At 36.7% G+C, this 12,238-nt stretch overlaps 1 protein-coding gene across 2 annotated transcripts; it reads right to left on the bottom strand.

Moving 5' to 3' along the window:
• Positions 1-8,868: 8,868 nt before the first annotated feature.
• On the bottom strand, positions 8,869-11,184 carry LOC106296991. Of its 2 annotated transcripts, XM_013733264.1 has the most exons (5): positions 10,864-11,184; positions 10,564-10,795; positions 10,056-10,208; positions 9,283-9,966; positions 8,869-9,124 (listed from the first exon to the last, which is right to left on the bottom strand). In XM_013733264.1, exons 1-4 carry the CDS (start codon positions 11,089-11,091, stop codon positions 9,302-9,304), a joined length of 1,278 nt encoding a protein of 425 aa, XP_013588718.1. In that variant the 5' UTR covers positions 11,092-11,184; the 3' UTR covers positions 8,869-9,124; positions 9,283-9,301. The 2 variants fall into 2 exon arrangements, with proteins under 2 accessions (XP_013588718.1, XP_013588717.1); XM_013733263.1 differs by having other exon boundaries at positions 8,869-9,966.
• Between the last annotated feature and the right edge of the window lie 1,054 nt (positions 11,185-12,238).

Raw genomic sequence — 12,238 nt, 5'->3', positions numbered from 1 at the left:
TAATAATAAAAAAAATTGCTTAAAGTTGTACGAGTTAAGATCATTTTATAAGATCATAATAAGGACTTATGTCGGTTACTTTGGATGGTCGCTTTGGCCTTTCTTCATCTCGATGGAGAACACTACAAGTCTGTTACAGAATTTAAAAGTAATATGGTGGGAATGGGATCACACGTTGGTTGAGGAGGGAAAAATGGGGCTTGATATCAGCTCTGGCTGGGAGTTTCCACATGTCTTTGTTTTTGGTGGTATGTAATCGAGAGGCGTACTTAATGAGACATATTGACATATACTATGACATAGAAAGTGATAAAATTCATAGTATATCATTTACAGAGATGAAGAAGGCAATGCAAATGTTATGGATGCAGTACTGGCCCTGGCCTAAAGCTAGGGAAGCAGCCGCTTTAGGCGCCAAACTAGACTAAATATTAATGGGCACCACAATCTGTAAAATATGCATGTATCTCAGTTGTTGTACATAATTGTGTTGAGTGGCAGGTACCGGGTTCGAGTAAGGATGGGTGCCAAAACATTTTTTGCTTTAGGCAGTAGGGTTTGCTGGTCCGGGCCTGTATGGATGGAAGGATCATCTATGTTTCAAAGGAAGATATAGGGTGTGAATGTGGTGGAGGAGAGAGATAGGAGAGATGGAAGAGAGTTTGTAATCCAGTCGTATCTGCATTTATTTCCTATTCACAATTAATTTGCAGAACAAAAAATTAATGATAAAAAATTTAATAAACTGTGTACAGAACGAGTTATGTGTTAAAAAACTGTTCTGCAAATAAAGGAAAAATAGAAATTGCCAAAAATACAACATTTATAGTACATTTTTCAAGTTTATACTAACCCCTTTTATTCTCATTTTTAATGAATGGTAAAAGATATTTATAACCCTAAGGTTAACTAATCTAGACTTAGATTTAGAGTTGAAGAGTGGGGTATAGTTTTTGGAACATATTTGTTCCGCTGCGACTAGCGGCGGAGGTCGAAATTTAAACACAAAAGTGAAGAAATATTTCCCAGATTCGATCGCAGCGATCATTTAATGTTTACGATAAGACAGACTTTAGATCGCCAAAATTAACAGAGTCTAACATTTTGGATTTCTGGCATCAATTATTAGTCGCAAGCACTGTTTTCTCTCTTATCACTGTGTGATTTTGCCATCACCGGTGTTTTTTTCTTCTCGCAGATCGCTGCGTCAGCGTCTTTGTAACGAACATGGCTAATGTGAAATTTAGGATTCTAATAAATATATAAATAAATACTTAAAAATATTAAAAAATAATTAAAAAATAGTTTCAAAATTAATTTTTCGATTTTCAAAACGAAATATAAAAAAAAACAATTTATCAAAAAGTTTGAAATTTAAAAAAAAGTCTGGCCTAATGCTGAGGCCCAATAGGTGATTTTTTTTCTTTTTTTTAACCCGTAGACAGACAACTTTATTTTTGTTCATAAACCAAATAATAACACTAAATAATCATTATGTAAGGTTTAGATAAATAAAAACATATATACCATTGTTGATTTTTTTTGTTGTTGATGGTTAACATAAATAAACTAATTACAGGTGTCTACAAAAGTTAATTATCAATTTATAATATTTTATAGAAATCATTTAAATGAATTTATATACTTTATTAAATTCTTATATTTATAAATTTAAATATATATTTTTATAGAAATCATTTAAATAAATATATGCACACACACACACACATATATATATATATATATATATATATATATTTTACATATTCATAAATTTAATATAATTTATGTTAAAAAATTGTATACACATTATTTTTTTGTTCTATAGAAATATATAGCTACACTAAATAATCTTATTAAAGATTTATATAAATATAAAACATTTATGTTATAGTTGATTTTATTGCAAATACATTATGGGCAAACAAAAATATTCTATACATGTTTCAATTTTATTCTATTTAATTTTTATATAATGTTTAAATTTTCATTGTATTTATTAAAATAATAATAACTATTTTATATATAAGAATTGTATTTTTATGTTTAAATATCTAAGTTACATATTTTTTAATATTGGGTCAGATATGATAATTCGGTAAATTAACTTAATCAGTTAGATCTTCATTTGATTTGCATGATTTGCATTTGTTCTACTTAATCTGCATTATCTATTGATCTGCATATTTTGAACTGCATTACTCATTCGAAGCCATAGAAGATATACTTGAGATGAAAGATAGATTGGGAAGATGTTACCTGAGTTTACCACAGCATGAAAGATGTTTTCAGATGCTTGGAGTTCATCCTAAACCTCTTTATCCACTAGAACCTGCGAAGTACAAATCATGTTGAGGAGTTGATTTCTCTCAACAACAACATTGCATCACTGAGCCAGCGTGTGGAAGAGCTAGAGTTCAAAGTGGATTACACACATGAGATAATTCAGAGACAGCAAGAACACAAAACCAAAGGAGAAAAAGCCATCAAAAGCTTCTTCAGAGAGGTGTTTAAGAAAATATTGCTCCTTCGGTGGTGCCTTTTCATTTCTCTGTAAGACCACCTTCTTTTTCTTCATAGGTTCTTTGCTAAATGATGTACTTGTTTCATACCTTTTGGGCCTAGACAAGCATATCATGGTGGCTTTGGAAGTATCAAAAACAGAGCACACTATTTTATTTATATTATTTTGTACATCCTCATGTGTTTGCACAGAAACATTTTCTAGTTTTAATGGATCGCTAGTGGCTGGTTTAAGTTCTTCTTATGGGTCTGGTTCAGGGATCATTTCTTCTTTTTTAAACCTTGAACCCGCGTCCTCCTAGTCCTTACTGAGACCTGCATAATCATCCTTTGGGCAAGACAAGTGCATTATACGAGAAGTAGGAAATTTACATACCACATGAGATATAACTTCACTCGTTAAATCCGAGTTAACTTCTAGTGAATGAGAAGTCACTACTAGACTAGTTGGACATGTTACAGAAAATGGGTTCTACTGGTTTTGAAGACTTCAAAGACTTAATTGGCTTCTTCTTCTCATGGACTTTATGTGATGGCTTGGTACTTTGTTCTTGAGCTTGAATCCCACCCAACATAGGCGTCCGGGTTAACTTTTCCAGCAAAGGTCGGCATGTTAAGCTTGAGGTCTTTTCATCCTTGCCATGGAACCTCTTTATCACGAAACCTCCTTCTGATCGGGCTCCCATCTCCTTGGATCCGAAGTTCTCGTTAGCATCCTCGTCCGGTTTGGGTGGGTTGCGGCTCTTCTTAGTCAGACGGTTCAGGATCGGAGATATCCTCTTCTGATTGAGATCGTTGATCCTCTAGGTAAGGATGGTTCCTACCCCTAAGTCACGGACCATTGGGACGGTTCCCTTGCTCCAGTCGAGCTAGTTGCTTGATCGTAGCAAATCCATGAATTATACCCAAGGAGGTATCCAACTCATGGTTCCAAAGAAGCAAGGAAAGTTGTAGCACAATAGGGACAAAGAGGTTTGCCTCAAGCCAACTTTCAACCAAACCAGGGGAAAGCCATTGTCCATTGCTTAGACTAGAAGAGTGACATCCCAAAGGCCATGAAATTGAGTGAAAATGTCGGCAAAAACACTTTGAGCATAACCAAATCATAATCGGCGCCAGCTACTATGCATGAATCATCTACCACTTGTATGATGCATTTGTCTTTGTCCAAGAGTATTATTACAGGTATTAAAGAGCCTAGATCCCACGAAGACGACACACCAAGAGAAAACCTGCTAATGGATGATATCAATCAAATTACCTTAAGGAGTGAATTTACTCTCTTAAATAAGAGATTCAGTTGTAGTATTTAGGGATCAAATTCACATGGAGTGTGGGCACACAATAAACTCAAACAATTCGCGATTAAGCTAGGCTAATGGAGTATAAAGCAGTAAATATAGTAAATCAGTGGTGAACATGGCAGTTTTTCGGTTGATTGATGTTGTAAACAATCTAAAAAATAGTTAGATATAGGGTTTCAGGTAATTCGGATTATAGTGATATAGATGATAATGTTTTCAATCCTAGAACACGAATTCTAAATGCAAAGTATTCCAGCTTCTGCGTGGGAATAAATCCTATTGACTAAGTCTATATCTCAGTCGTCGCTTGTTGATATAGTTTGAACGTTGATAGATCCTATGTGACTAGCGTCGCTCGATGTTTACCTAGGCAAGCATTATCGAGGTGTTTGATAGGTTCACTAGTTTGACTAAATCAGATGTCGCTTGTTTCTAGCAATCCTAGCTCAAGAGAATTAATTCAGGTAAAAGACTATGCTTTCGCGTGCGCCTAATTATCATAAGTTCAAGGTTCTAGTTAGCTACTCTAGAACACAAACATTAATAGGAATTCCTTGAATAAAATCTCTATTACCTTAGCATATCTATATTTTGGGCTAATCCCTCATAACCTTACTTCTAACCCTCAGGAGATCTATTCAGATAGTTGTCACAGAAATCATAGATGAATAGATATGTCATATAAAACAATATGAAAACCAAATCCAAAACCAAAGAAGTTCCTGAAGGACTCTGAAGGATTTTCTCCCTTCTCTCAAAACCTAAGACTATGAATAATATAAAGTGTAGCCGTCAACAATGACTTAGAAAACACATAAACAAGGTTTAAGGTCGGCCATGGGCATTCTAGTACTTTGTGATAACTTCTGGGCTTAAATCGGTCATGAAATAGGCTCGGCCTGTCTTCTGAGATCACCGTTGATAGACGCTAAGAGTCTGTCGTCGATCGACATTCCTTCATCTCCTTGACAGTTTCCTCTCGCGAGGCAAACATGCCACTCTTCAGTAAATCGGACATAACTTCTGATATATGAAGCTGATTGACCTCAAACAGGTGGCATTGTAAATATAACTCAAAGATATATCTTGTGTCAAAAGATGAGCTCAATTGCACCCTGGGAAGGTTTCCATCCATAGCTAAACATATGATGCGTCTGTGCAACTCTAAACCTCTAAACGCTCCAAAATCACCAAATTTCTCCAAAATATACTTGAACCTGAAAAGACTCTAAAAAATACTCCAAAAAAATATAATATTCTCTAAAAAGCACATATACCATGCTCTAAAAGTGGAAAAATTCATGGTATATCAATGGACCAGAAGGAAAAGCAATCAAAGTTGCTAAAAGCAGCAAAACTAGTAATCGAAGTATCAAACCAAGGTAAGTGTCTAACATCACCTTTAGATACTGGTTTAAATGTGTATATTCTTGGTACAGGGATATCACATGAGAGCCATATGCCTAGTTGCCTACTGAAGTTCCAAGGGCCGAACCAGAACATGAGCTCAACCAAAATCCTCACCACAAGTGGAAACGAAATCTGAACAAAGGATTGTTCAAGTGCCAAAATCTGAGGTAACTTTCACTCTAGATCATCATGCTACTATGAATTCCAAGACAAGATTAATGCACTTGTCTTATCCAAGTAAAAGTGAAAGAGGTACAGGAAACCAAGGAAAGTACACTGCCCAAAAGGAAGAAACACCAACCATGATGTTTCCACTTTCTGATCAGGGCTCAAGCGATTTTGAATTCTTGTAATTCCAATCCGCCATAACTGAGGTAAAACTTTCCAGTGTGACATCCTTATTCCCTCTGTATTTATATATGATACACTTGTTCTTGTAAAAAGTGCCAAAAGCAGATTGTAGATTAAGTTTGAAGCAAGTACAAGAGATCACTCCGGCCACAGCTGACATTAAGGTTTATTGTTCTTTGTTCGCATCAGTTTATAAATCCTTTTACTTTGGTATAATACACTTGTCTTTGTCAAGATGTTTTGATCCAGGAATAACAAAAGAAAGAGAACCTAGGGGAAGAGATCCCACGTTTATAGAAAGGCACATATTCAACCTTATTTGTGCAAAATAGAATGAAGAAGAAGCTACAGCCAAGAGAAAATCATACTTCAACTTTTTGATGCAATCAAAGTAAGTATCAACTTTACATATTCTTTTTATAAATCTTCAACCACAGATATAATGCACTTGTCTTTTCCAAAAAAAAAAAAAATTGATTCAAAGATAAAACAAGGTCATACCAACTAAAATCTGAAGTTGCAAGAAGGGCAGCCATCAACCCAGGCCTGTCCAAAGAAGAATCTCATTCTTCATCATGCTGATGCACCCAACGTAAATTCGGCCATACCACATTCTGTTCATGAAACTCTAGTATCAGATATTATCTATACACTTGGTCTTTGTCCAGAATGTTGAGAATTTTCAGGTTGCAAAGAAGAAAAGCTTCAAAGAAATCCCACTAGATACTCTTTTGTCGCTTGCAGAGTCAACTCCAATGATGGTCAAAAACGAGGCTACCAAAAGTGTGAAGGACCATCAACTCAAGAAGATATGTGATATCACTCAAATTACCCTAAGGAGTGAATTACTCTCTCGAATAAGAGGTTCAGATGTAGTACTTAGGGATCGAATCCACAGAGACTCTAGGATTACACAATAGATTTATAGTCTTTGAAATAAAGCTAGATTAATAGGTTTTAAAGCAGTAAATGAATTGGTGAGCAAGGTGATTGCTCGATTGGTTTGATTTGAGGTTGTTAACAGTTGGGGGAATAGCTATATTCAGGTATATTCTCAGGCATGATAAGTAAAAAACTTAATTTGGGTTTTTAGGGGTTTATTGATATTAATTGTTCTCGAATTCAAACTTAGATATAATCTGATAGATTATCTAATCTGGATCTCGGATTTTAACTCTCGTATGTTAATCGCAAGAAAGTATCGATCGATGATTCGTAAAGAATATCGATCGATATACCTTTCAAAAGATCGATCGACAGAACTATCGTTGCGTCGATCGATTCTTTTTCCTGAAAGCTTTATGGACAGGTTTGATTAATATTTTCTAACTTATTAGACCAACTCTCGTGTGTATCTAGTTAGTTAGATCATGCTAGTTTATTTTCAGGTATTGAGTCAAGCGATGGCTTGTTCTCAACTAATCCTAAGATCTAAGTTTAAAAGGTGATCAATCATAAACTTTGCTTTAAGAACAACTAGATGAAAAACTATATTTTTAAACACCGTAGCAACAGTTCAAGTTATTAATACATATATCAACCTATTGAGAAACCTAAATCTAACAGTAAGACTACTCAGACATATTCATAAAGCACATAGTTATGATGGTCTGAAAAATACTTAAATAAAATGAATAACAAATAGTAAGCAGTAGAGTAAAATGAAAGCAAGAGAGTTCAAGATCTTCTTTGTTTTGTAGTTCAGATCTATCTCTCCAATCTTAAGCTCTTTCTCTCCAATGGTGGTTTGTTGCTTCTCTCCAAAACTATGTCTCAAAAGGTCTCTAGGCAAGTTTGCCTCTAAAATAATACAAAACCCTAATAATAACCTAACAGGCGGCCATGGACTTAAAATGTAATTATTGAAACTTTTGTGAAACTTGCAATCTTCTAATTTGAAATTAACTCGCGGGTGGCTTCGCCGCCGATCGATGATACGAGTCTTTCATCGATAGATTGTTCTTGGTAATCGTCGGTCGATATTCTGACAAATAATCGACTCTTTCTGTTTCCAGCAAAGTCCTCAAAAAGTCTCCAAATTGCTCCAAATACATCATTTTCCTCAAGTAAGTACATGAACCTGTAATTACTCTAAATAGACTATATATCGTAGTGAATATACTTTAAAACACTTATATACCATGGCTAATAGTGAGTAAAATCTATGGTCTATCAATATGCAATGACCATGTCCAAGACAGAGGCGTGATCATTTCCCATCTTTTCAAAGAACCACCAGATGCACAATCCTTCCCCAAACTGAAACAATACCAAGATAAGACTTTGGAATCTCAAAAGAGAATGAAAACTGACTTGCTCTATCTTGGTGCAGGATGTCCAGTTTAGAGGTCAAAACTTTGTCAAGGGAGAGGGTGTGATGTGGTCATCAAATCAGTGGTTGAACCAGAGGTCAACCAAGCTGTCCAAACTGGCTACCTTGGAAATACCAGCGACAAAGCTTCAGTAAAAGAAGGATATCTTGACAATCAGAAGGAGTTTTTCCATGAATCAAATTTTACAAGAGAGCTAGCTTATCAAGGAGTCATTGAGGCTTGGAATTTCAAGAAAATCTTCACGGACAAGAAAGTTATGGATTTTCCAAGTCCTTTAGAAGGGCAAAGCTGTAGGTATTTAATTCCCACTATAAGCAGCCATGTATTTTTTTTAGCTTATGAAATATCTGAGTCAGTTTGCCCCAGCAAGAAACCCTAAGTCTTTCTAGTTTGTGTGAAACGGCCAAGAAGCAAATTTTGAATCCTATCAAGCTTTATATCACCAAGCTTGTGGTGATTCTTCACTCCATTCCATCCACTGATTTAGCTTGAGAGAGATACACATCCAGCAAACCAAATCTCATCTTCCATCCACTGATCTGGTGAAAGAGATACACATCCAACAATAGATCCCATCCGCCATCTTTCTATCTCTTTGTTTCTCTTTTTGTTTCGTATTGCATATCTTCTCATCACCAATCGCCCATCTAGTTCATATTTCATCTGAACTATATCTCGTTCTTGTTCATCATTCATCATATAGTTTATCCTCTGTTTCATCATTTAAAAACCATAAAAAAATCTTCTTTTGTTTCAGGTAAGAATTGCACCATCGATCGCCCATTGCTATCGCCCACCCGATCATACAGGATCGATCCAGTCTAAACCTCAGTCAAGCCTTCAGTACAGTCTGAATCCCAGGCTATATCATTTGGTAACAGAGCCCAGGGCTCCTGAAATTCAGTTACCACTAAGATTTTAGAAGTTTGATTTTGCTTATAATAATCTTTAAAGACAACGCGTACATTTAGATTTTAGAAGTTTGAGTTTCTCTTTAAAGAGAAAACACCAATTTGTAATACACAGGTTAATGAAATAGTAAAAAACAGTCCACAAAATTGGGCCGTCAGTGACAATTCCATCTGTACATGGTCTGCATCGGCTGTGGTAAGTGTTCCGTTACGGACTGACCAATTACATTCTCCATAAACAAAGGTGTGCATGGACAAACACAATTGGGGGCAGACAGACCATCTGGCAGCTCTAGATACACCAGACAACACTTGTATGAATATATGGAATCAAAACAAAATTTTATAGCAACCGCATGTGCAAGACAAAGTAGTCTTTGACACCAAATAAGTGTTTAGCTTTTGCTTTGCTTCTGTTTTCTACGCACAAACCATAGTCAAAAGACTTACCTCATATTTAGAGATCAATTTATATGATAGCAAGACCAGTTTTCAGGTAATCCAAGAAAGAGAAAGGAAGACGAAGGATTTTGTCCACTTCTAAGGAAGTCTTCATAAGACTGGTCTTGATTTGGTCTCTATGTCTTCCATCTGAACTCATGCCTCTGCTCACCACCAGAGATACATTACATAGCCATGGAACTTCACAAGAAAAAACCAATCCATTCCTCTCATTCTCCATTAAACCCTTTTTATAGGCTTTACCGACTTTCCTAACATACTTTCCCGTTGTTACACCTTCAATTGATCTGTCCAAATCTGAGATGTCTGCATCAGAGTGAAGGTTCACCACCAGAGTCCCATGCTCATGGTGAAGTCTTTCGCTCAGAGCTTTCATGAACAGAGAATTGGAATCCCACAGACTGTGTGGAAAAATGTCTGCTCCATCATAAGCATCCATGAAGATAATGTCATAAGAATTATTTTGGTTATTGAGAATGAATTCCTTAGCCTCTGACTCGTAGAGGAAGAGTCTCTCGTGGATGCCTCGCCACATCACTTGGTCAATAATGTCAGGAGTTGGTAACGCACGTTTCCCCGTTGCTGTCATGACAGAGAATGCAGGGAAGCCCATTGCTCGAACTGACTCTGAAATAACTACCGGGTCGATCTCAACTATGTCAACAAGAGCACCTAGAAGACGGATCAAAACACCACTCACATAAATTAACATAAGAACGAGTGATGGAAAGTATATAGTAGGTACAAAGAAAAGTTCCTACCAAGAATGTGATTAGCTAAAAACAACGGTAAGCTTCCTCCACCGTGACCAACGCATAATATGCGCATTTGTTTCTTCCCAATAGCTGCACTCGTCAAATCATATTTCGAAGCTGCTAGAGACGTCAATCCCACTGAAACCATGCTCTTCAAATCTGTCACAATTAAAAAAAAGCAGTTCGGCTTCAAAAGAATCAAAACCATTGTTGACGCAGAGAAGTAACAACAATATTATGTTATAGTTAAAGCAGAGAACTAGCAACAATATGAAACAGCGTAAACAATTTGAACTGTGTCAAGTCAAAGAATAATGCAGAGAAACTTTATCGAATGGGAAACAGAGAACCTAAAACATGATAAGTTGGCGGCAACAACTAATAACTGAAAAAAAACCTATTAGCTTCATTCACTTATCTAGTTTCATCTGAACAAGTCATGTTCTGTTGGGTGATTCAGCAATCAGCATTTGGTGGCAACAAAGAGAGCTCGAAAGAGGGTTAATATAATTACATGGAACAGCAAGGCAATGAGGGTGTTGCATGTAGAAAATGGAACTCGGTTGCAATGCTCTAAAAGCAGCCATGACTTTCACAGTGCTTTGTCGAGTATCATCGTTGAAGCGAAGTGATCTCCATTGATATCCAAGTATCTTAAACTTCTCATTCTTAGCTCCGTCTCTTCCCATTATCTCCATATACCTATTATCTAGCCATCCTTCAGTTTCTGCCCATGATTCTCTACTCTACATAACAACAGAAAGCATTAGAAATCATCTAGAGCTAAAGAACTGATTCCACACCGGATACTCACAGGAAGAGAAGAAGGGTGGGCGACGACGGAAACTACACCGTTTCCTCTGCTCGAAGAAGATTGTGAAACGGTGTGACCGCGTTCGTGAGGGTCCCACCATTCCTGCGAGTAGAACCAGTCTCCTTCGTCCTTCACGCCTACACGGAACGCTCCTCCGCAGAGATGCCGTAGATAGGACTCGACGCTGCTCAACCGCCGCGTTAACGAGAAACGTTGAATCGAGTTCATCTCAGAAAGACCCCAAAATCTCAAACCTTTGGAATTGTCGGCGGCCTTTTGTTTTGGGGTTACTGTAGAAAGTTTGAAGACCGTAGATTCTGATCAGCGCTTTTTTTTTTCTAAGCAATTTTTATTAAGAATTTAAATATAATAAATTAAAGACAGAGCTTGTTTGGCGAGGGAATCAACTCTAACATTGGGATAAATCTAAACTGGATAGCAATAAAAAAAATGAGTAAGTTGGTGAATGTTGTTGAGAAGTCAGCAATCTCTAAATGTCTTCCATGTGATTTCACTAAGTTTCTGAGAACTTGAGAATCAAAGAGAATCAAGAAAGATTTAATCTCACGAAATCAATAAGACAACAAAGATTCAATCCTAAAGACCGTTATTTTATACAAAGAACAACTTTGATAAAACTGAATAAACTTTTTATTAACTTGGTGATTAAGGGTGCTATTTACAATGGACGTCTAGGAGCTTATATAAGGCTCAGAGACAAAGGTCCCAACGTTCTAAAACAAATAGAAAAGGAAACAAATCAAGCAAAGTAACAAAATCGAAAAACTAGCCGTTGGAGCCCTTTATGGGATTTTGGCTCCAAATGAGAAACTTGATTCTTCTTGAACCTGGACGGTTTTAATGGATAAGAGAGCTTCCTTGGGACCTTCCTGGGTGCTTGATAGGTTTTGATCTCGTGCCTGATCTGAAGAGAAAAGAGCTGTTGGACATTAATGTCGGTTTGCTCCAAATAAGGCAGGTTTGAGTAAATGAGGATCCTCATGATCCAATGGTTGCTGGTGCATGGTATGAACTTGCAGAACTCCTCCTGGACTCCTATAATATCTCCTGATTGGTTGAAATGATCTTCTGGTCGCCAATGTCTGGTTTGAAGCTGATTGAACCGGTTAGCTTCCAATTGAGGCAAGTGTAGAACTGGATTGACCGGTTTTGGAGATTGGATCATAACTTCATAATTCCATGGCCATTTCTCCTGATCTTGGGCTTTCTGAAAAGATGATAAACTCCTCTTGACTCTTATGATGGGCTTTGCTTCAGGCCGCTCCTTACTTGAGCTTAAATCTCCTTCTAAAGTCGGGTACTTGCAGATGGACGGGATGGAAAACCTCTGACTTGTAAAATTCATAACTTCTTG

This window comes from Brassica oleracea, chromosome C6, assembly GCF_000695525.1.
Source record: "Brassica oleracea var. oleracea cultivar TO1000 chromosome C6, BOL, whole genome shotgun sequence".
In the NCBI taxonomy this organism is placed as follows: domain Eukaryota; kingdom Viridiplantae; phylum Streptophyta; class Magnoliopsida; order Brassicales; family Brassicaceae; genus Brassica; species Brassica oleracea.
The sequence above is the reverse complement of the archived record's forward strand: the minus strand, read 5'-3'. Positions and strand labels throughout refer to the sequence as shown.

Coding starts and splice junctions, on each gene's coding strand:
- LOC106296991 (XM_013733263.1), bottom strand. CDS start 11,091: ATGAACTCGATTCAACGTTTCTCGTTAACGCGGCGGTTGAGCAGCGTC. Junction 10,796..10,863: donor CCCACCCTTCTTCTCTTCCT/GTGAGTATCCGG, acceptor GTTGTTATGTAG/AGTAGAGAATCATGGGCAGA. Junction 10,209..10,563: donor TCATTGCCTTGCTGTTCCAT/GTAATTATATTA, acceptor TAATTGTGACAG/ATTTGAAGAGCATGGTTTCA.